Genomic DNA, 24000 nt, shown 5'->3' on the forward strand with positions numbered 1-24000 from the left:
TCCCCACCCACCGGCTTTCCCACCCTCTAACACTGCCAATTGTGTGAGTATGACGGCCGGCCAAGCCGGTAGCAACGCCGAGAGCTGGGCTCGATACCAGCATCTCCTGCGTTAGTGGCGAGCGCCTTGCCCACTGCACCACTCAGCCGCATACTATATCTATATCTGTACATATCCCTAACCTACTCTTACCAGTTACGCTGCGGGCCAGTATGACTTACTACCATAGTGTCTTTATACCTGTATCACTGTACATATTAATACTCTAAACTCTGTACATACATCTGATTAGCACTATTACTCAGTAGTACTAATTTATATTATACCCAGTTTAATCACCTGTACACTGTATATTATTATTGCACTTTACTGTTAGATTTGCACTCTAGTTGGATGCCAAACTTCTTTTCATTGTACTGTATTTTTGCTACATGATGACAATACATTTTAATCTAATCTACATTTGTTCTAACACTGCTAGGGGAAGTATCAGTACAGTGTAGTATTGTTACACAGTATCAGTACAGTGTAGTATTGTTACACAGTGTCAGTACAGTGTAGTATTGTTATACAGTATCAGTACAGTGTAGTATTGTTACACGGTGTCAGTACAGTGTAGTATTGTTATACAGTATCAGTACAGTGTAGTATTGTTATACAGTATCAGTACAGTGTAGTATTGTTACACAGTATCAGTACAGTGTAGTATTGTTACACGGTATCAGTACAGTGTAGTATTGTTATACAGTATCAGTACAGTGTAGTATTGTTATATAGTATCAGTACAGTGTAGTATTGTTACACGGTATCAGTACAGTGTAGTATTGTTATATACTATCAGTACAGTGTAGTATTGTTACACAGTATCAGTACAGTGTAGTATTGTTACACAGTATCAGTACAGTGTAGTATTGTTACACGGTGGCAGTACAGTGTAGTATTGTTATACAGTATCAGTACAGTGTAGTATTGTTACACAGTATCAGTACAGTGTAGTATTGTTATACAGTATCAGTACAGTGTAGTATTGTTACACAGTATCAGTACAGTGTAGTATTGTTACACAGTATCAGTACAGTGTAGTATTGTTACACAGTATCAGTACAGTGTAGTATTGTTACACAGTATCAGTACAGTGTAGTATTGTTACACAGTATCAGTACAGTGTAGTATTGTTACACAGTATCAGTACATTGTAGTATTGTTACACGGTGTCAGTATAGTGTAGTATTGTTATACAGTATCAGTACAGTGTAGTATTGTTATACAGTATCAGTACAGTGTAGTATTGTTACACAGTATCAGTACAGTGTAGTATTGTTACACAGTATCAGTACAGTGTAGTATTGTTTCACAGTATCAGTACAGTGTAGTATTGTTATACAGTATCAGTACAGTGTAGTATTGTTATACAGTATCAGCACAGTGTAGTATTGTTACACAGTATCAGTACAGTGTAGTATTGTTACACAGTATCAGTACAGTGTAGTATTGTTATACAGTATCAGTACAGTGTAGTATTGTTATACAGTATCAGTACAGTGTAGTATTGTTATACAGTATCAGTACAGTGTAGTATTGTTATACAGTATCAGTACAGTGTAGTATTGTTATACAGTATCAGTACAGTGTAGTATTGTTATACAGTATCAGTACAGTGTAGTATTGTACTTGTCCCATGTGCTCCTGCTGCTGTTCTATTTATTTCCTGACATGTGTGTTTGATGTATACCAGGCTCTCTCTGTTCCAGCGGATATTCCCAGACTGAATAAATTATGTATCTTTATGCACAGAACTGCTTCGCCCGCTCCTTCTCCTCGTAACGAATATACGGTTGTAAAGAAAAGAGGCCAAGGTTTTTCATTCAGAACTCCGACAGACCTGCGAGGCTAAATATCCCTCTCTGGATACTGTGTCACGTGGGGAGTACAACGACGAGAGCTGCAATCTGCCAGCTTCCTCGCCGCCAGGGAGTATCTGGTGGACACAATGCTTCAGGCCAAGGGAGATGTTGGGCTTACCAGGCTTCAGGTCAAGGGAGATATTGGGCTTACCAGGCTTCAGGTCAAGGGAGATATTGGGCTTACCAGGCTTCAGGTCAAGGGAGATATTGGGCTTACCAGGCTTCAGGTCAAGGGAGATATTGGGCTTACCAGGCTTCAGGTCAAGGGAGATGTTGGGCTTCAGGCCAAGTAACACACCTCTATACACGTTGCCGTGACGACACGCACCACACACACCGCTACACTGCTACACTGCTACACTGCTACACTGATACACTACTACACTGCTACACTACTACACTGATACACTGATACACTGCTACACTACTACACTGCTACACTGATACACTGCTACACTGCTACACTACTACACTGATACACTGATACACTGCTACACTGCTACACTGCTACACTGCTACACTGATACACTGCTACACTGATACACTGCTACACTGCTACACTGCTACACTGATACACTGCTACACTGCTACACTACTACACTGATACACTGATACACTGCTACACTACTACACTGCTACACTGATACACTGCTACACTGCTACACTACTACACTGATACACTGATACACTGCTACACTACTACACTGATACACTGCTACACTGATACACTGCTACACTGCTACACTGCTACACTGCTACACTGATACACTGCTACACTGATACACTGATACACTGATACACTGCTACACTGATACACTGCTACACTACTACACTGCTACACTGACACACTGCTACACTGCTACACTACTACACTGATACACTGATACACTGCTACACTGCTACACTGCTACACTGCTACACTGATACACTGCTACACTGATACACTGATACACTGATACACTGATACACTGCTACACTGATACACTGCTACACTGCTACACTGATACACTGCTACACTGATACACTGCTACACTACTACACTGCTACACTGCTACACTGTTACACTACTACACTGATACACTGATACACTGCTACACTGCTACACTGCTACACTGCTACACTACTACACTGCTACACTGCTACACTGTTACACTACTACACTGCTACACTGATACACTGCTACACTGCTACACAACTACACTACTACACTGCTACACTACTACACTGCTACACTGCTACACTGTTACACTACTACACTGCTACACTGATACACTGATACACTGCTACACTACTACACTGCTACACTGCTACACTGTTACACTGATACACTGATACACTGCTACACTGCTACACTGCTACACTGCTACACTACTACACTGATACACTGATACACTGATACACTGATACACTGATACACTGCTACACTGCTACACTGCTACACTGCTACACTGCTACACTACTACACTGCTACACTGCTACACTGCTACACTGCTATACTACTACACTACTACACTACTACACTACTACACTACTACACTACTACACTGCTACACTGCTACACTGCTACACTACTACACTGCTACACTGCTACACTGCTACACTGCTATACTACTACACTACTACACTACTACACTACTACACTACTACACTACTACACTACTACACTACTACACTGCTACACTGCTACACTGATACACTGCTGAACTGATACACTGATACACTGCTACACCGCTACACTACTACACTGCTACACTGATACACTACTACACTGCTACACCGCTACACTACTACACTGCTACACTGCTACACTGATACACTACTACACTGCTACACCGCTACACTACTACACTGCTACACTGATACACTGATACACTGATACACTGCTACACTACTACACTGATACACTACTACACTGATACACTGCTGAACTGATACACTGATACACTGATACACTCCTACACTACTACACTGCTACACTGCTACACTGATACACTGATACACTACTACACTACTACACTCCTACACTCCTACACTGATACACTGATACACTGCTACACTACTACACTACTACACTCCTACACTGCTACACTACTACACTGCTACACTACTACACTGATACACTACTACACTGCTACACTACTACACTGATACACTACTACACTGATACACTGCTGAACTGATACACTGATACACTGATACACTCCTACACTACTACACTGCTACACTGCTACACTGATACACTACTACACTGATACACTGCTACACTACTACACTACTACACTCCTACACTCCTACACTGATACACTGATACACTGCTACACTGCTACACTACTACACTGCTACACTACTACACTGATACACTGCTGAACTGATACACTGATACACTGATACACTGATACACTGATACACTGCTACACTGCTACACTACTACACTGATACACTACTACACTGCTACACTGATACACTACTACACTGCTACACTACTACACTACTACACTGCTACACTACTACACTGATACACTACTACACTGATACACTGCTACACTACTACACTACTACACTCCTACACTCCTACACTGATACACTGATACACTGCTACACTGCTACACTACTACACTGCTACACTACTACACTGATACACTGCTGAACTGATACACTGATACACTGATACACTGATACACTGATACACTGATACACTCCTACACTGATACACTGATACACTGCTACACTGCTACACTACTACACTGATACACTACTACACTGCTACACTGCTACACTACTACACTGCTACACTACTACACTGATACACTGCTGAACTGATACACTGATACACTGCTACACTGATACACTGCTGAACTGATACACTGATACACTCCTACACTGATACACTGCTACACTGATACACTGCTACACTGCTACACTGATACACCGCTACACTGATACACTGATACACCGCTACACTGATACACTGCTACACTGATACACTGATACACTGCTACACTGATACACCGCTACACTGATACACTGATACACTGATACACTGCTACACTGATACACCGCTACACTGATACACTGATACACCGCTACACTGATACACTGCTACACTGATACACCGCTACACTGATACACTGATACACTGATACACTGCTACACTGATACACCGCTACACTGATACACTGATACACCGCTACACTGATACACTGATACACTGCTACACTGATACACTGCTACACTGATACACTGATACACTGCTACACTGCTACACTGCTACACTGATACACTGATACACTGATACACTGCTACACTGATACACTGATACACTGCTACACTGATACACTGATACACTGCTACACTGCTACACTGATACACTGATACACTGATACACTGCTACACTGATACACTGATACACTGATACACGCTACACTCGTACACTGCTACACTGATACACTCCTACACCGCTACACTCCTACACTGATACACTGATACACTGCTACACTGATACACCGCTACACTGCTACACTGATACACTGATACACTGATACACTGATCCACTGCTACACTGATACACTGATACACTGATACACTCCTACACTGATACACTGCTACACTGCTACACTGATACACTGCTACACTGATACACCGCTACACTGATACACCGCTACACTCCTACACTGCTACACTCCTACACTGATACACTGATACACTGATACACTGATACACTGATACACTGCTACACTGATACACTGATACACTGATACACTGATACACTGATACACTGACACACTGATACACTGATACTCTGATACACTGCTACACTGATACACTGATACACTGATACACTGATACACTGATACACTGATACACTGATACACTGATACACTGATACACTGACACACTGATACACTGATACTCTGATACACTGCTACACTGATACACTGATACACTGATACACTGATACACTGATACACTCCTACATGTTCTCCTGTGTTCTCCACGCTGCCTGGAGCCAGAATCAGCTACGTTGCCAAGCTGAGCCACAGAGATACCGTGCGATCAGGCCGCTCATCAACGCCACTGCTGCTCATTCTGCTACCATGGCAACACGCTGCTGTATCCACACGCCACGTGCACAAGCTGCTGCTCACTCCACCATGATGCCAGCTTCTACTATATATACTGTATGGTACATAACAGATGTAAATAGGTCAGCCGTTCTAGTCCACAACACCATGATGATAACATGCTACACCGTGTTAGCTGTAAGCCTGCCAACACACACACGCACGCACACACACACACACACACACACACACACACACACACACACACGCACGCACACACACACACACACACACACACACACACACACACACACACACACACACACACACGCGCACACACACACACACACACACACACACACACACACACACACACACACACACACACACACACACACACAGCAGTCATATTATTTTGCGTACCGTGTGCTACAGATATGAGGAACCTGTTTTAACACATTAGGAACCTATTTCTGTTACGAGGCGTGTTCTGGAGAAGGAAAGAGAAGAGATGTAGAAAGAGAAGGATGTAGAAAGAGAAGGATGTAGAAAGAGAAGAGATGTAGAAAGAGAAGGGTGTAGAAAGAGAAGGATGTAGAAAGAGAAGGATGTAGAAAGAGAAGAGATGTAGAAAGAGAAGAGGTGTAGAAAGAGAAGGATGTAGAAAGAGAAGAGATGTATAAAGAGAAGAGATGTAGAAAGAGAAGGATGTAGAAAGAGAAGGATGTAGAAAGAGAAGCGATGTAGAAAGAGAAGGGTGTAGAAAGAGAAGGATGTAGAAAGAGAAGGATGTAGAAAGAGAAGAGATGTAGAAAGAGAAGAGGTGTAGAAAGAGAAGGATGTAGAAAGAGAAGAGATGTAGAAAGAGAAGGATGTAGAAAGAGAAGGATGTAGAAAGAGAAGAGATGTAGAAAGAGAAGGGTGTAGAAAGAGAAGGATGTAAAAAGAGAAGAAATGTAGAAAGAGAAGAGATGAAGAAAGAGAAGAGATGTAGAAAGAGAAGAGATGTAGAAAGAGAAGAGGTGTAGAAAGAGAAGAGATGTAGAAAGAGAAGGATGTAGAAAGACAAGAGATGTAGAAAGAGAAGAGATGTAGAAAGAGAAGGATGTAGAAAGAGAAGGATGTAGAAAGAGAAGAGATGTAGAAAGAGAAGGATGTAGAAAGAGAAGGATGTAGAAAGAGAAGAGGTGTAGAAAGAGAAGAGATGTAGAAAGAGAAGAGATGTAGAACGAGAAGAGATGTAGAAAGAGAAGAAATGTAGAAAGAGAAGAGATGAAGAAAGAGAAGAGATGTAGAAAGAGAAGAGATGTAGAAAGAGAAGAGGTGTAGAAAGAAGAAAGAGAAGAGATGTAGAAAGAGAAGAGATGTAGAAAGAGAAGAGATGTAGAAAGAGAAGAAATGTAGAAAGAGAAGAGATGAAGAAAGAGAAGAGATGTAGAAAGAGAAGAGATGAAGAAAGAGAAGAGATGTAGAAAGAGAAGAGATGTAGAAAGAGAAGAGATGTAGAAAGAGAAGAGATGAAGAAAGAGAAGAGATGTATAAAGAGAAGAGATGTATAAAGAGAAGAGATGTAGAAAGAGAAGAGGTGTAGAAAGAGAAGGATGTAGAAAGAGAAGAGATGAAGAAAGAGAAGTGATGAAGAAAGAGAAGAGATGAAGAAAGAGAAGAGATGTAGAAAGAGAAGAGATGAAGAAAGAGAAGAGATGAAGAAAGAGAAGAGATGTAGAAAGAGAAGAATGTAGAAAGAGAAGGATGTAGAAAGAGAAGAGGTGTAGAAAGAGAAGAATGTAGAAAGAGAAGAGATGAAGAAAGAGAAGATATGAAGAAAGAGTAGAGATGAAGAAAGAGAAGAGATGTAGAAAGAGAAGATATGTAGAAAGAGAAGAGGTGTAGAAAGAGAAGAGATGAAGAAAGAGAAGAGATGTAGAAAGATAAGAGATGAAGAAAGAGAAGAGATGTAGAAAGAGAAGAGATGTAGAAAGAGAAGAGGTGTAGAAAGAGAAGAGATGTATAAAGAGAAGAGATGTAGAAAGAGAAGAGGTGTAGAAAGAAGAGGTGTAGAAAGAGAAGAGATGTATAAAGAGAAGAGATGAAGAAAGAGAAGAGATGAAGAAAGAGAAGAGATGAAGAAAGAGAAGTGATGTAGAAAGAGAAGAGATGTAGAAAGAGAAGAGATGTAGAAAGAGAAGAGATGTAGAAAGAAGAGGTGTATAAAGAGAAGAGATGTAGAAAGAGAAGAGATGTAGAAAGAAGAGGTGTAGAAAGAGAAGAGATGTAGAAAGAAGAGGTGTAGAAAGAGAAGAGATGTAGAAAGAGAAGAGATGTAGAAAGAGAAGAGATGTAGAAAGAGAAGAGATGAAGAAAGAGAAGAGATGAAGAAAGAGAAGAGATGAAGAAAGAGAAGTGATGTAGAAAGAGAAGAGATGTAGAAAGAGAAGAGATGTATAAAGAGAAGAGATGTAGAAAGAGAAGAGATGTAGAAAGAGAAGAGATGTATAAAGAGAAGAGATGTAGAAAGAGAAGAGATGTATAAAGAGAAGATATGTAGAAAGAGAAGAGATGTAGAAAGAGAAGATATGTAGAAAGAGAAGGATGTAGAAAGAGAAGAGGTGTAGAAAGAGAAGAGATGTAGAAAGAGAAGAGATGTAGAACGAGAAGAGATGTAGAAAGAGAAGAAATGTAGAAAGAGAAGAGATGAAGAAAGAGAAGAGATGTAGAAAGAGAAGAGATGTATAAAGAGAAGAGATGTAGAAAGAGAAGAGATGTAGAAAGAGAAGAGATGTATAAAGAAGAGGTGTAGAAAGAGAAGAGATGTAGAAAGAGAAGAGATGTAGAAAGAGAAGATATGTAGAAAGAGAAGAGATGTAGAAAGAGAAGATATGTAGAAAGAGAAGAGATGTATAAAGAGAAGAGATGAAGAAAGAGAAGAGATGAAGAAAGAGAAGAGATGAAGAAAGAGAAGTGATGTAGAAAGAGAAGAGATGTAGAAAGAGAAGAGATGTAGAAAGAGAAGAGATGTAGAAAGAGAAGAGATGTAGAAAGAGAAGAGATGTATAAAGAGAAGAGATGTATAAAGAGAAGAGATGAAGAAAGAGAAGAGATGTAGAAAGAGAAGAGATGTAGAAAGAGAAGATATGTATAAAGAGAAGAGATGTAGAAAGAGAAGAGATGTAGAAAGAGAAGAGATGAAGAAAGAGAAGAGATGTAGAAAGAGAAGAGATGTATAAAGAGAAGAGATGTAGAAAGAGAAGAGATGTAGAAAGAGAAGAGATGAAGAAAGAGAAGAGATGAAGAAAGAGAAGAGATGTATAAAGAGAAGAGATGTAGAAAGAGAAGAGATGTAGAAAGAGAAGAGATGTAGAAAGAGAAGAGATGAAGAAAGAGAAGCGATGTATAAAGAGAAGAGGTGTATAAAGAGAAGAGATGTAGAAAGAGAAGAGATGAAGAAAGAGAAGAGATGTAGAAAGAGAAGAGATGTATAAAGAGAAGAGATGTAGAAAGAGAAGAGATGTAGAAAGAGAAGAGATGAAGAAAGAGAAGAGATGAAGAAAGAGAAGAGATGTATAAAGAGAAGAGATGTAGAAAGAGAAGAGATGTAGAAAGAGAAGAGATGTAGAAAGAGAAGAGATGTAGAAAGAGAAGAGATGTAGAAAGAGAAGAGATGAAGAAAGAGAAGAGATGAAGAAAGAGAAGAGATGTATAAAGAGAAGAGATGTAGAAAGAGAAGAGATGTAGAAAGAGAAGAGATGTAGAAAGAGAAGAGATGAAGAAAGAGAAGCGATGTATAAAGAGAAGAGGTGTATAAAGAGAAGAGATGTAGAAAGAGAAGAGATGAAGAAAGAGAAGAGATGTAGAAAGAGAAGAGATGTATAAAGAGAAGAGATGTAGAAAGAGAAGAGATGTAGAAAGAGAAGAGATGAAGAAAGAGAAGAGATGAAGAAAGAGAAGAGATGTATAAAGAGAAGAGATGTAGAAAGAGAAGAGATGTAGAAAGAGAAGAGATGTAGAAAGAGAAGAGATGAAGAAAGAGAAGAGATGAAGAAAGAGAAGAGATGTATAAAGAGAAGAGATGTAGAAAGAAGAGGTGTAGAAAGAGAAGAGATGTAGAAAGAGAAGAGATGTAGAAAGAGAAGAGATGTAGAAAGAGAAGATATGAAGAAAGAGAAGTGATGTAGAAAGAGAAGAGATGTAGAAAGAGAAGAGATGTAGAAAGAGAAGAGATGTAGAAAGAAGATGTGTAGAAAGAGAAGGATGTAGAAAGAGAAGAGATGTAGAAAGAGAAGAGATGAAGAAAGAGAAGAGATGTAGAAAGAGAAGAGATGTAGAAAGAGAAGAGATGTAGAAAGAGAAGAGGTGTAGAAAGAAGAGGTGTAGAAAGAGAAGAGGTGTAGAAAGAGAAGAGATGTAGAAAGAGAAGAGATGTAGAAAGAGAAGAGATGTAGAAAGAAGAGGTGTAGAAAGAGAAGAGATGTAGAAAGAGAAGAGATGTAGAAAGAGAAAAGGTGTAGAAAGAGAAGAGATGTAGAAAGAGAAGAGATGTAGAAAGAGAAGAGATGTAGAAAGAGAAAAGGTGTAGAAAGAGAAGAGGTGTAGAAAGAGAAGAGATGTATAAAGAGAAGAGATGTAGAAAGAGAAAAGGTGTATAAAGAGAAGAGATGTATAAAGAGAAGAGATGTATAAAGAGAAGAGATGTAGAAAGAAGAGGTGTAGAAAGAGAAGATATGTAGAAAGAGAAGATATGTAGAAAGAGAAGATATGTATAAAGAGAAGAGATGTAGAAAGAGAAGAGGTGTAGAAAGAGAAGATATGTATAAAGAGAAGAGGTGTATAAAGAGAAGAGGTGTATAAAGAGAAGCGGTGTAGAAAGAGAAGATATGTATAAAGAGAAGAGGTGTATAAAGAGAAGAGGTGTATAAAGAGAAGCGGTGTAGAAAGAGAAGAGATGAAGAAAGAGAAGAGGTGTAGAAAGAGAAGAGGTGTATAAAGAGAAGATATGTATAAAGAGAAGAGGTGTATAAAGAGAAGAGATGTATAAAGAAAAGAGATGTAGAAAGAGAAGAGGTGTATAAAGAGAAGAGATGTATAAAGAGAAGAGGTGTATAAAGAGAAGAGATGTATAAAGAAAAGAGATGTAGAAAGAGAAGAGGTGTATAAAGAGAAGAGATGTAGAAGAGAAGAGGTGTAGAAAGAGAAGAGACGTAGAAAGAGAAGAGGTGTATAAAGAGAAGAGATGTAGAAGAGAAGAGGTGTATAAAGAGAAGAGATGTATAAAGAGAAGAGATGTATAAAGAGAAGATATGTATAAAGAGAAGAGATGTAGAAGAGAAGAGATGTATAAAGAGAAGAGATGTATAAAGAGAAGAGGTGTATAAAGAGAAGATATGTAGAAGAGAAGAGATGTAGAAAGAGAAGAGATGTATAAAGAGAAGAGATGTATAAAGAGAAGATATGTATAAAGAGAAGAGATGTAGAAGAGAAGAGGTGTATAAAGAGAAGAGGTGTATAAAGAGAAGAGATGTAGAAGAGAAGAGATGTAGAAAGAGAAGAGGTGTATAAAGAGAAGATATGTAGAAAGAGAAGAGATGTAGAAAGAGAAGAGGTGTAGAAAGAGAAGAGATGTATAAAGAGAAGAGATGTATAAAGAGAAGAGGTGTAGAAAGAGAAGAGGTGTAGAAAGAGAAGAGATGTATAAAGAGAAGAGATGAAGAAAGAGAAGAGATGAAGAAAGAGAAGAGATGTAGAAAGAGAAGAGATGAAGAAAGAGAAGAGATGTAGAAAGACAAGATATTTCTTGTCCACAGTATTGGAGTAACAACAGACGTATCTATTGCAGATATCTCCAACACTCGATCAGAGACCTAACCTTTACTGTAACCCTAACCTTTAACCTTACTGAAGGCCTCACACCTAAACCTAACCTCAAATAGAGGTGAATAAGAATGTGATAATTGATTTTATAGCGATTTGCGAGTACGTGGCATGGCCAACGAGTGAGGTCAGTGACTGATGACATCATCATCTTGCTGTGGTGCAGTGTGATGACATCATCTGTCTTCCGGTTCAGTCAGTATTTCTTTAAGGAGCCGTTGACTGATGACATCACTGGTGGAATCTGGAGAAATCTGGGTCACTGCTTCCTCTTCTCTACCTCTTTTTTCTACCTCTTCTTTCTACCTCTCCTTTCTATCTCTCATGTCTAGCTCTTCTTTCTACCATCAAACATCCTTTCGTCCACTCTCTCTCTCTCACACTCTCTTCTCTCTCATCCATCTCTCTCCTCCCTCTCTCTCTTCCCCTCTCTCACTTCCTCTCTCCTCTCTCACTCACTCACTCACTCACTCACATTTTTTCTCCCCCCCCTCTCTCTCTCTTCCCCTCTCTCTCCTCTCACTCTCTCTCTCTCTCTCTCTCTTCTCTCTCTCTTCTCTCTCATCCATCTCTCTCCTCCCTCTCTCTCTTCCCCTCTCTCACTTCCTCTCTCGCTCACTCACTCACTCTCCCTCTCTCTTTCTCCCACTCTCCCCCCCTCTCTCCCTCTCTCTTCATGTATTTTTCGCTGATGTGCGTAGGCTGTTTCTTTAATGTTTAATCTTCATCACATAATTTACCCTGCTCTCACACACACACACACACACACACACACACACACACACACACACACACACACACACACACACACACACACACACACACACACACACACACACACACACACACACACACACACACACACACACACACACACACACACACACACACACACACACACACACCCACAGAGGATAATGATGAAATAAACATGACAATGTAACATTGTGCTCCTTTCTCATAAATAAGTCATACAGTCATAGTGTCATACAGTCAGAGTCATAGTGTCATACAGTCAGTCATACAGTCAGTCATACAGTCAGTCATACAGTCAGAGTCATAGTGTCATACAGTCAGTCATACAGTCAGAGTCATAGAGTCATACAGTCAGAGTCATACAGTCATACAGTCAGAGTCATACAGTCAGAGTCATACAGTCAGAGTCATACAATCATACAGTCAGAGTCATACAGTCAGAGTCATACAGTCAGAGTCATACAGTCAGAGTCATAGAGTCAGAGTCATACAGTCAGAGTCATACAGTCAGAGTCATAGACTCAGAGTCATACAGTCAGAGTCATACAGTCAGAGTCATACAGTCAGAGTCATACAGTCAGTCATACAGTCAGAGTCATACAATCATACAGTCAGAGTCATACAGTCAGAGTCATACAGTCAGTCATACAGTCAGAGTCATACAGTCAGAGTCATACAGTCATACAGTCAGAGTCATACAGTCAGAGTCATAGAGTCATACAATCAGAGTCATAGAGTCATACAGTCAGAGTCATACAGTCAGTCATACAGTCAGAGTCATACAGTCAGAGTCATAGAGTCATAGAGTCAGAGTCATAGAGTCAGAGTCATAGAGTCAGAGTCATACAGTCAGAGTCATACAGTCAGAATCATAGAGTCAGAGTCATACAGTCAGAGTCATAGAGTCATACAGTCAGAGTCATAGAGTCATACAGTCAGAGTCATACAGTCAGAGTCATAGAGTCATACAGTCAGAGTCATACAGTCAGAGTCATACAGTCAGAGTCATACAGTCAGTCATACATACATTACATTTTACATTTTGTCATTTAGCTATCCAAAGCGACTTACAAGTTCTGTACGACAAGTCATCAGGAAGGGCACAACTCTATCAGCTGAGTAACAATGTTCATCAAAGTGTTGAGTGCTACAGTGTAGGTTAGTTTATTAGGACAAGTGCGTGACAGTAATGTTAGTTAGGGTTAGATTCAAACAGTCAGAGTCATAGTCACATACAGCCAATGAGATTAAAGCTAGAGGAGGTTAGTTCCTATCTACACAGTACAGCCAATGAGATTAAAGCTAGAGGAGGTTAGTTCCTATCTACACAGTACAGCCAATGAGATTAAAGCTAGAGGAGGTAGATCCCACACATTATACATTACTGACACTTAGTGGAAAGAGTGATGGGTATCAGTAAGATCATTAGAGGATAAGTCGGGAGCCTCTAGGGGGCAGTATACACATGAGAACAGTCAATTTATGCTCCACACCTTGTAGAAGAAGACCATCTGACTGGAGTGGCACGGTGCAGTGAGGAACAGGATACTTCTTAAGTGCACTTCTCTATCCATTTCATGACCGTCAATTATGTTACACAGCATTGTGGGTAGGTTTTTGGATGTGAAGCGATGTCACTCAATCAGTAACTCAATCACTGACTCACTCAGATGAAGGAATCTGCTGTCTGCTCGCTGCGAGCTCTGGGCTTTGTGCCGATCGTTTAACCCTTTCACTGCCGCATTACCAAACGGTTAACCCTTTCACTGCGACAATACAGAAGGTTAACCCTTTCACTGCCACACGACAGCAGGTTAACCCTTTCACTACCACACTACAGAAGGTTAACCCTTTCACTACCACACAACAGAAGGTTAACCCTTTACTATCACACTACAGACGGTTAACCCTTTCACTACCACACTAGAGAAGGTTAACCCTTTACTATCACACTACAGACGGTTAACCCTTTCGCTACCACACTACAGACAGTTAACCCTTTCACTACCACACTACAGAAGGTTAACCCTTTACTATCAGTGATAGTAAAGGGTTAACCTTCTATAGCGTGGTAGTGAAATGGTTAATGACGGCGGTTCTCAGAGTTATGTTGACTGAGAGCCAATTTAGGAACTCCACGTTGGACTGAGGGTCACCCAAAAACATCGCTAGCTAACAAACCTGCAATGATGGACCTTCGACGAAGTTTTTATAATGAAACTTTGTTCCTAAATAATAAATAAATAAATAGGTTTAAAGGAACACGGCAACTTTTTGGGAAATTCGCTTATTTGCGATCTACCCTGGAGTTAGACAAGCAGATACATACCCTTTTCTTCTCTGTGCACGCATTAGGCTTAGGGGACAGCCGCACCGTTAGCCTAGCTTAGCGTCATTCACTGGAAGTAGGTGTGCCAGTGTAGCCTGTAGATTTCATCACCTCAAAAGCCCTGTTGTTTTTTGAATAACAGGGTACATGGCAAATAAGCGAATTTCCCCAAAAGTTGGCGTGTTCCTTTAAACTGCAAGTTAAGACAAAGAGTGAGCTCTTTGTTTCTAGAGATATTAGGCTCACTAGACTTCAGACCAAGGAAGATAGTAGGCTTACTAGGCTTCTGGAGGGCTACTCTGCTACATACATCCATTGCATCCTTTATGTGGGAGGTGAACTGTCAGACTACTAACTACTTCTCTGTGGTGTGTCTGAGACTAGTCAAGTCAAGTCACGTGTATTTGTATAGTCCAAAATCACATTACATGTCTCAATGGGCTTCAGAAGCTCATTCACAAGCCTGAGAATAGTAACCTTCTTCTGTGGTGTTTCTGAGACTACTAACCTTCTTCTGTGGTGTTTCTGAGAATAGTAACCTTCTTCTGTGGTGTTTGCGAGAATAGTAACCTTTTTCTGTGGTGTTTCTGAGAATACTAACCTTCTTCTGTGGTGTTTCTGAGACTACTAACCTTCTTCTGTGGTGTTTCTGAGAATAGTAACCTTCTTCTGTGGTGTTTCTGAGAATAGTAACCTTCTTCTGTGGTGTTTGCGAGACTACTAACCTTCTCCTTCCTTGGACTTCCTCCCTCCGTCTCTCCCTCCCTTCTTCTTCATGTGCCTGCCGCTGGTGAAGAGGTTGGTGAGCTCGTCCAGGGGGCTGGTGGGCGTCCGCGCCCTCGATGACGATACGTTCTGCATGGAGCCGTGAGCCGACGAGGAGTTACTGAGCTTGGCGCCTCCTCCTCCTCCCTCCTGGTGCTTGTGGGAGGAGGAGGACGAGGAGGAGTGAGAGGAGGAGTGGGAGGAGGAGCTGCGGGGCATGCTCCCCCCTGACATCAGTGAGTCGTACGGAGGGGGTCGCTTCAGGCTGAGGGGTGTCAGCGAGCGACCCATGCTAACGGGGGACGGGCATGCCGATTGGCTACGAGGGTAACCGTGGCCACCGTGGGAAGAGCTGGAGGATTTGTAGAGGTTGGAGGGTAGCGGCGGGGCCGAGGAGCGGCCCGAGGAGGTGATGGTGTGAGAGGACGCAAGGTCCCTGTCCCTCTCCCTGTCCCTCTCCCTGTCCCTCTCCTTGTCCCTCTCCCTGTCCCTCTCCCTGTCTTTGTGGTGTTTCCTCCGCGACGGCTGCGGCGTCTCGTTGGGCGACGAGCCGGGCTTGTAGCCGGCGCCGTCCATCATGGGCAGCTTGGTGACGTCCAGCGGGGTGAGCGGGGACTCGTCGGAGTTGGGCGAGCACTGCGCCGGCGCGGGGGGGAAGACGAGCAGCGGGGGCCGGTGGCTCAGTAGGTTTGGGAAGGGGGCCGGGATGTCGCACAGGGAGCCCCGTGGCGTGGAGGAGCGGCTGCCCGACTCCTGCTCCCACCGGGCGTCCTGCTGCAGGTACTCGTCGAACATGTGGTACTTCATCTCCTCGTACACCGACTCGCTGGGGTCCGACTCGCCGCCACCGTCGCGCTCCTGGTGGCCCCCCCGCAGCCGGTCCCGCAGGATGTTCCCGACCATCTCGATGTAGACCGGCTCGTCCTCGTCCTCCGTGTCCCGGGACGCCGGGCTCTGGCTCTGGGACGAGGACCGGTGGTCCCTCCTGGAGGAGGACTTCTTGCCGCTGCCGTGGTTCAGGATGTAGGACTCGTCGAAGGAGGTGCTGAGCTGCGTGTTGGGGTTCCTCTTGGGCTTCGGGGGAGGCATCCTCTTGTACTCCTCGCTGTAGGGCCTTGACTTGGAGCCTGCGGAGACAAACACACAGACATCGCATCAGCACGATACAGACATAGTATGTAGTGGTAGTAGTAGTAGTAGTAGTAGTAGTAGTAGTAGTAGTAGTAGTAGTAGTAGTAGTAGTAATAGTAGTAGTAGTGGTAGTAGTAGTAGTAGTAGTAGTAGTAGTAGTAGTAGTAGTAGTAGTAGTAGTAGTAGTAGTAGTAGTAGTAGTAGTAGTAGTAGTTGTAACTGAGGGGTACAATTCCCTGACTGTATTGATAAGTATGGTATCATTAAACCACTACCGCTTGATGTACTTTAACTTCTGGCCATACAGTACACGATATCTAAGTATGATGAACACTTTCCCACATATGAAATCAGGTCCACACAAATATAACAGTCGAAGGTTTAATATAGCAAAAGGTATATACAACATTCACTTAATTACATTTATGATTTGAATGCACTTGTAAGGCAAATGAGTATTCGTAGGCAAATCAACACTGAATGTCCAATCTCTGGTTACGCAGGAAGCAAGTATACAACCTGGTTCTTTAGGGAACTATAGCGATGGTACTTAAGGATTATAGCGGGATACTAAAGGGGTCCTGCTGGTTGTAAGTCAGTAAGGGGGGGGGGGGGTTTGGAGAGCCGTCAGCTGCATCCCATCTGGCCAACGATTCCTGGGGAGAATTCAGGTACAGAACACAGTGCCCGCAGGATCTTGATCCACAGATGAATACACTTGGGCCCTCTTGTAGACGGTAGCTGTAGGCTGTAGGTCCACAACGAAGGAGAAGCAAGGCGGCCTCGGTCTGGGTTGAGCGCCGTCTCACCTGGGCTCCTCTCGGGGGTAATTCCAACACTCACCGGTGTTGGCTGTTATCCGCTCCACAAATCAAAGCACCCAAAGCAAATAGATATTCCATGCCGTATAGGCTCAGCAGTCGTCCGGGTAGGTAATCCAATGTGCAGGTCCACTCGTCCTCGCCCAGAACTCCTCGGATGAAAGCACCACGCGTGGTCTGCCCAGCCTGGTTAAGACTCTATATAACGCGAGGAAACGATGGGGGTGCTGCTCACTTTAGAACTCTAACCGAACGATGCACCATACATAATAGACTATTATTAACTTAATAGAAATACGGTGCCAAACTATGACAATTCAGCTATGAATTTACACGAGGTCTCAATGCCTATTCTGGGGCCAAATAGGCCATACTGCACCACACGTGGGTCGTGGGTGAGGCTTCACGTCTGTTACTAGGTTGGAGGGTAAAGGACTAATGGACTAAAAGAAAGTTCTACTTTACTTGCGCCATATTTATATGCACGGTGAACAAATAGTACCATTCGTATTTCGGTAGCCGTATTCCTACGCGGAACCGGGGCTAGTTGGGACATGTTCGTCGGCACTATTGAACTTGACTCAAGGGGCTTGTCTGCTGGCGCCAGGTTCTTGTCCAATGAGAGAATTAACTATTATGGGCTGTAGTAGACTAAAGGGATATTCAGTGTATATGTACAAAGAATATACAAGGGATATCAAACGATATACAAATACTATTAAATATATATCCATAAATAAATATATATATTCGGTTTAATCTGATCCTTCACAACAGCCGCCCCCTAATTAGTCCCACCTAATTAGCTAAGCAGAGACAGATTAACCGCACTGTCTACCACTCAAGGTCCGCTGTAAGGGTCAGTCAACTCACAAAGTCGTGGGGTCATGGTCGTCATCGATAGTGTCTGGGAGTCTTGGCAGTTCTATTAGCCTCGCCACGGGTCGTGTGTAAGTCCGCCCTTGGACGAGCACTTCAGCTGCTCGGACCTTGCCATCGGCACCGGTGATCACTTTGCTTACGCGGCCAGCCGGCCACATAGCTCTGGGTAGTGACTGGTCGATAATCATGACGACTGTTCCTTCTGTCAAATTGTCTCTCTCTTTTACCCACTTCTGGCGGGTCTGTAGAGACGGTAGATAGTGGAGTAGGAAGCTATTCCAAAACTTGTCAGCCAGTACTTGACTGTACCTCCACATTCTTCGGCCGTTCGCTTCTTCAGGCCTGTACATTGTCTGGGGTAGCGCGGGGTCCAGCCGCCCCATCAAGAGTGTGTTGGGGGTGACTGGGTCGACATCTGCTACATCACTTGAGACGTAACCGAGGGGCTTGGAGTTCAATACTCCCTCGATCTCCGTGAGGACTGTCATTAGGACTTCTTCCGCCACAGTCTGGGCCCCAAGCACGGCGTACAGGGCTGTCTTTATAGAACGTACTTCTCGTTCCCAGGTTCCACCGAAGTGGGGTGCGTTCGGGGGATTAAACTGGAAGTCAATCTGGGATGGAGCGAGGTGGGTCTTAAGTTCTGGGCCCATAGCTTGGAAGCTCTCTCTCAGCTCTCTTTCTCCGCCTTTGAAGTTTGTCCCGTGATCAGACAACAATGTAGACGGTTTTCCTCTCCGCGATGTGAATCTTCGGAAGGCCATAAGGAATGAGTCTGTGCTCATGGTTGGAAGGAGTTCGATATGTATCGCTCTGGTGGTCATGCATTTGAATACAATACCCCACCGCTTCTCGGTTCCTCTTCCTTTCTTTATATACAACGGGCCAAAACAGTCCATGCCTGTGGAGTGAAAGGGCTTGTCGCCGAGTCGGAGGCGACATGGAGGTAGGTCAGCCATCCGGGGTATGCTGGGCTGCGCGCGCCACTTTCGGCAGTCTAGACAGGTTCGCTGGAAGCGTCGCACTGCTTCTCTCCCTTGAAGTATCCAATAGCGACGTCTGATCTCCGCGAAGACTCTCTCTGCTCCTGCGTGGTGCACATCCTCGTCGTATTTCTTTATGATCAGCTCTGTGACCTTGTGTCGGCTGTTCAAGACTATCGGGTACTTAACGTCATCCGGTAGGTCGGGGGCTCTCCGCAGACGACCACCCACTCTGATGAGATTATGGGCGTCACTCTCGGGTGCCAGGTGGAGCAGTCTGCTGTCTGATGGGATGGGCTTTCCTCCCTGTAGACAGTCTAGCTCATCGGGGAACGAGTCTCTCTGGGCTCGTTGTAGTAGAAGAAGTTCTGCTTCTTCGTAGTCAGCTGCTGAAATGTCAGTGGTGGGCTGAATCTCTGGGTGGTGCCACAGGAATGTCTTTAGCTGCGCACTCTGTAGGGTGAGGCAATCATCTATGTTGGGGTCTGTGGAGGCAACTGTGCTCAATCCACAGAACATAGGTTTCTTGTTTTCAGCCTCCTCTTTACTCGCCTCCCGTGGGGTGGGCGTAGGCCACTCTTCTTCCGGGAGCTTGAGGGACTCTGGTCCGTCACTGTAGATGTTGTGACGGGTGAGGTCATCTAGGGACATTCCCCGGGTGATGACGTCAGCTGGGTTGTGTTTGGTGTCCACATACCGCCAGCTTGCTGCTTCTGTTAACTCTTGAATCTCGGTGACTCTGACTCCCACGAAGACCTTGTATCTGCATGAATCAGACTTGATCCATGTGAGTACTGTCGTAGAGTCTGACCACAAGATTGTTCTTTGCACCGGGATGGTGAGTTCACGTTGGATTAACGTGGCTAGATGCGCTCCTGCTAGGGCTGCGCAGAGCTCTAGACGCGGGATAGATTGTTGCTTTCGTGGGGCTATTCTTGAGCGAGGCAGGATGAAAGCGGTGTGTATCTCTCCTCCCTTCTCTTGGGCACGCAAGTAGGCCACAGATCCATAGGCTACTTCGGAGGCGTCGCTGAAGACGTGTAGATCCATCTTGCATGTCTCTGGCCTCACTGTGGGTGGGAAGTAGCTGCGGCGTATGTTGACGCCTGGGAGTGAGCGGAGTTCCGTCTCCCACTCTCTCCATGTGGAGGCAAGGTGTGCGGGTATTGGGTCGTCCCAGCCCTGGTCCTTGTCCCATAGTGCTCGTACAATCATCTTTGCCCTGGTGGTGTAAGGTAGAATACATCCCAACGGGTCATATTGTCTGGCGAGTGTTCTGTACACACTCCGTCTGGTGGTCGGTATCGCCGTCGACCTTCCCTGCTCCGTGGTCAGGGGTTTGTGTCTATAGTGGAGCGAGTCTGTTTTGAAGCGCCAGACTAGTCCTAGTGTCATTTCTTGGGCTTCTCCTGGGATGGTCGGCATCCAGGTCTCGCTACTGGCTGCCTTGTCCGCGGGGGAGAGGCTGCGCAATACTTGCGGGTCGCTGCTGGCCCACTGCCTGAGATCAAAGCCGCCTTTGATCAGGGAGGTGCGTAGCTTGAGTAGGAGAGCCTCGGCTTCTTCTTGAGTCGAAACGCTTTGTAAACAGTTGTCCACGTAGAAACTGTTCTTCACACTGTGTCGGACCTCTTCATCTGCTGCTGGGTCCTCTGCGACGTGTTTCTGCAGTGCAAATGTAGCACAGCACGGGCTGCATGTGGTTCCGAAGGGGAGGACTTCCCATTGGTAGATGGCTGGGTGCTCATCTCCGATCCTCTCTCTCCATAGGAACCGCAGTAGGGGCTTATCCTCCTCCACTAGTCTCACCTGCAGGAACATCCCTTTGATATCCCCGCTGATAGCCACCTTGTCCTGGCGGAAGCGTAGTAGCACGCCTAGTAGAGAGGGGCCGAGTGTGGGGCCGGGCAAGAGCTCTTTATTCAGATTCTGAGATCCGATCTGGTAGCTGCAGTTAAACACAATGCGATCCTTGCCGTTGTGGTGGACCTTGTGGTGCGGCACGTACCATGATTCGGTCGTCTGATCGGCCTCTTTAATGTCAATCTTCATTACGTGTCTCGCTGTGATTAGCTTCTCAATCTCAGCGCGGTACACACTCTCTTGAGCGGGGTCTTTGGCTAGGCGCCGCTCTGTGTTCAATAGATACCGCTCCGTAGCTTCTTTCGTGGCGTGAAAGGTGGGCATTCCCTCTCGCCTCAGGAGTGGAGTTGCGTATCTCATCACTCCGCCGACTGTGACTCTCTTTGTCCCTTGCTCGAGGAGGTTTATGGCGTAAATGTCTTCTTTAGAACGAATGTCTTTCTTTTCGTTCTTAAAGGGCATTGTCTCTAGTGTCCATAGCCTCTCGACATGCTGCAGGAGAGTGGTGTCTTCTTCTGTCACTCTGGAGTGGAGGCAGCTAGTGGCTGCTGTTCGGTTGAGAGATTTAGCGAGGGGGCCTTGTAGTGTCCATCCTAGGCGGGTCTCGACTGCTGCAGGACAGCCTCTGGGTCCTGTATGGACCCGGTCTATCGGGACTATGAGGTCTGCATGGTCGGAGCCTATCAGCAGGGTCGGGGTGGCGCCGTCTATGAGCGGGATAGGTAGTTGACGCAGGTGCACATATTTATCCATCAGTTTGGCGATGGGGTAGGTGTACTGTGATAGTCCTATTTCTTGGCTGGTGAAAGCATTTGTAATCCTATACCGTCTCTCTGGCTGCCCGCTTGCTGCGATAGTGAAGGAGACATTCTCGCCTTTTATCGTCTTTAAATCTCTTCTTATTGTCCGAATCGTCATCTGGTTCTCGCTCCCCCGCAGTCCCAGCTGGGCCGCAGCGGATGCGAGGAGAAGGGTCTTCTCTGACCCGTCATCAAGGACGGCGTAAGTGTCCATGACTTTATCTTGGTGGCTCAATGTTACACGGACTACCTTTAAGAGCACCTGGGCGCCGCTGCTGCTGGCGGGGTCAATGTACATGACACTTGCCTTTGTGCTGCTCGATGGTGCAGGTGCAGGCTTTCTTCTGTTACTGTCGTGTAGGACATCTAGGTGGGCTCCGTCACACCGACTGCACCTCTTCTTTAGGCGGCACTCGGCTGCCATGTGACTGCGCGCACATCGGTAACAACGCCTGTTGGACTTTATCCATTGACTCACTTCTTCTGCATTCATCTTCTTGAACAGGTCACATTGTGACAGCCAGTGTTCCTTCTCGCAGTACGGGCACACCATCTTCCACTTCTCTTTTCTCAAGGGGGTACTGTGGTTCTTACTGCTCGGTACTGATTCTGATTGGTGCATGACAGTCACTGATCTTCTTCCATCGTTTACTCTCCTAGGTCCCTCTCTGGAGCTTGGTGTGCTCCGCACGAATGTATCCAAGCGTAGGCTGCTGACTTCTCTCGTCAGGAAGTCGGCTAAATCGAGGAGGGATGGTTCGGGACCGTTAGGATCACGGTGGTCTCTTTGCCGCCTAAAGCGCTCTTGTCTGGCGGGCGGCAGCTTCTCTAAAATCCTCTCGACGTTAGAGTTGGCGTATAGCTCGTGCATACCCTTTTCTCGTTGCGCTCCCAGCATCCCTACCAGGGACTGCACTTTTATAGACAGGTCGTCTAGTGAGCGATTGTCTGTTGCTGGGGGTAGGCGGTCAATATGCCTTATCTCTTGGATTACGTAATCCCATATACGTCCATATCTCTGGTCCAGCGCTGCTAGAGCCGCGGTGTATGGGGTCGTAGAGGTGGCATAGGCTAGCGCTATATTGTGCGCTCGGGGTACTTTCAGGTGCTTCAGTAATATTGCATACTTGTGGCGTTCGTAAACGACATCCACCATCATTGTCTCTAAGCACATCCGGAGCTCCGTGTACTGTGCTCGATTCTCATGGGTGAAGTCTGGAAACGTCGGTGTGCCGATGTATGACGCCGTGGATGGCTGGCACATCGGTGAGCGTTGGGAGAGAGGCCTCCTAGGCGAGTCTCCTCTTGCGCCTCTCTGTGGGCTGGTACCGGCCGGGTACCATGGCCCGCTGGTCCAGGTGCTGTTCCTCGGGGCTGGTCGTGCGTCATGCTCACCCGTGAATAGAGTCGGGGGTCTGTAGCGCAGCGCCGCGGGGGTATAGCCTGGGCTGTACTGGACCTCCTGCTCCGGTGGAGTACTGTGCTGTCGTCGGGCTTGGTTCTCCTCCTCTCCCTCTTCTTCTTCTGTCAGGTCCTCTAGATCCTGTAGTCGTTTATTTAGCCTCTCCGCAGTGTATGCTGCTCCTTCCTTGTAGCTGGGTCTCGCTTGGACCGGTCGGGGAAGGGGGTCTGCGGGGGGTATAGGCTCTCTCTGGTGGTCAAGTTCAGGGTCGCTTGGTCGGTTAGGGGATGCTGCCCTTGACTGTTGTCTCGACGAGGCCCTTGAACCCCTGGCGGAGGGAGAGGGTGTTGCCTTGGTGATCAGCTGCTCCATTAGCTGCGCTTGTAAATGGTAAATGGTAAATGGCTGCTTTTTTATATAGCGCTTTTATCCAAA

At 44.9% G+C, this 24000-nt stretch overlaps 1 protein-coding gene across 1 annotated transcript in view; it reads right to left on the reverse strand.

Moving 5' to 3' along the window:
* The window catches only part of nyap2a (neuronal tyrosine-phosphorylated phosphoinositide-3-kinase adaptor 2a), a gene marked incomplete at both ends in the record, with an annotated part of 156989 nt that overhangs the window by 31208 nt on the left and 101781 nt on the right, over positions 1-24000 (reverse strand). The window contains one exon of the mRNA XM_084309763.1: positions 15644-16810. Within this exon, the coding sequence (XP_084165889.1) occupies positions 15644-16810 (1167 nt within the window). The remainder of the gene's footprint in view (positions 1-15643; positions 16811-24000) is intronic.

The sequence above is a fragment of the Notolepis coatsorum genome (assembly GCF_963971535.1).
Source record: "Notolepis coatsorum genome assembly, chromosome: 1".
Classification (NCBI taxonomy): domain Eukaryota; kingdom Metazoa; phylum Chordata; class Actinopteri; order Aulopiformes; family Paralepididae; genus Notolepis; species Notolepis coatsorum.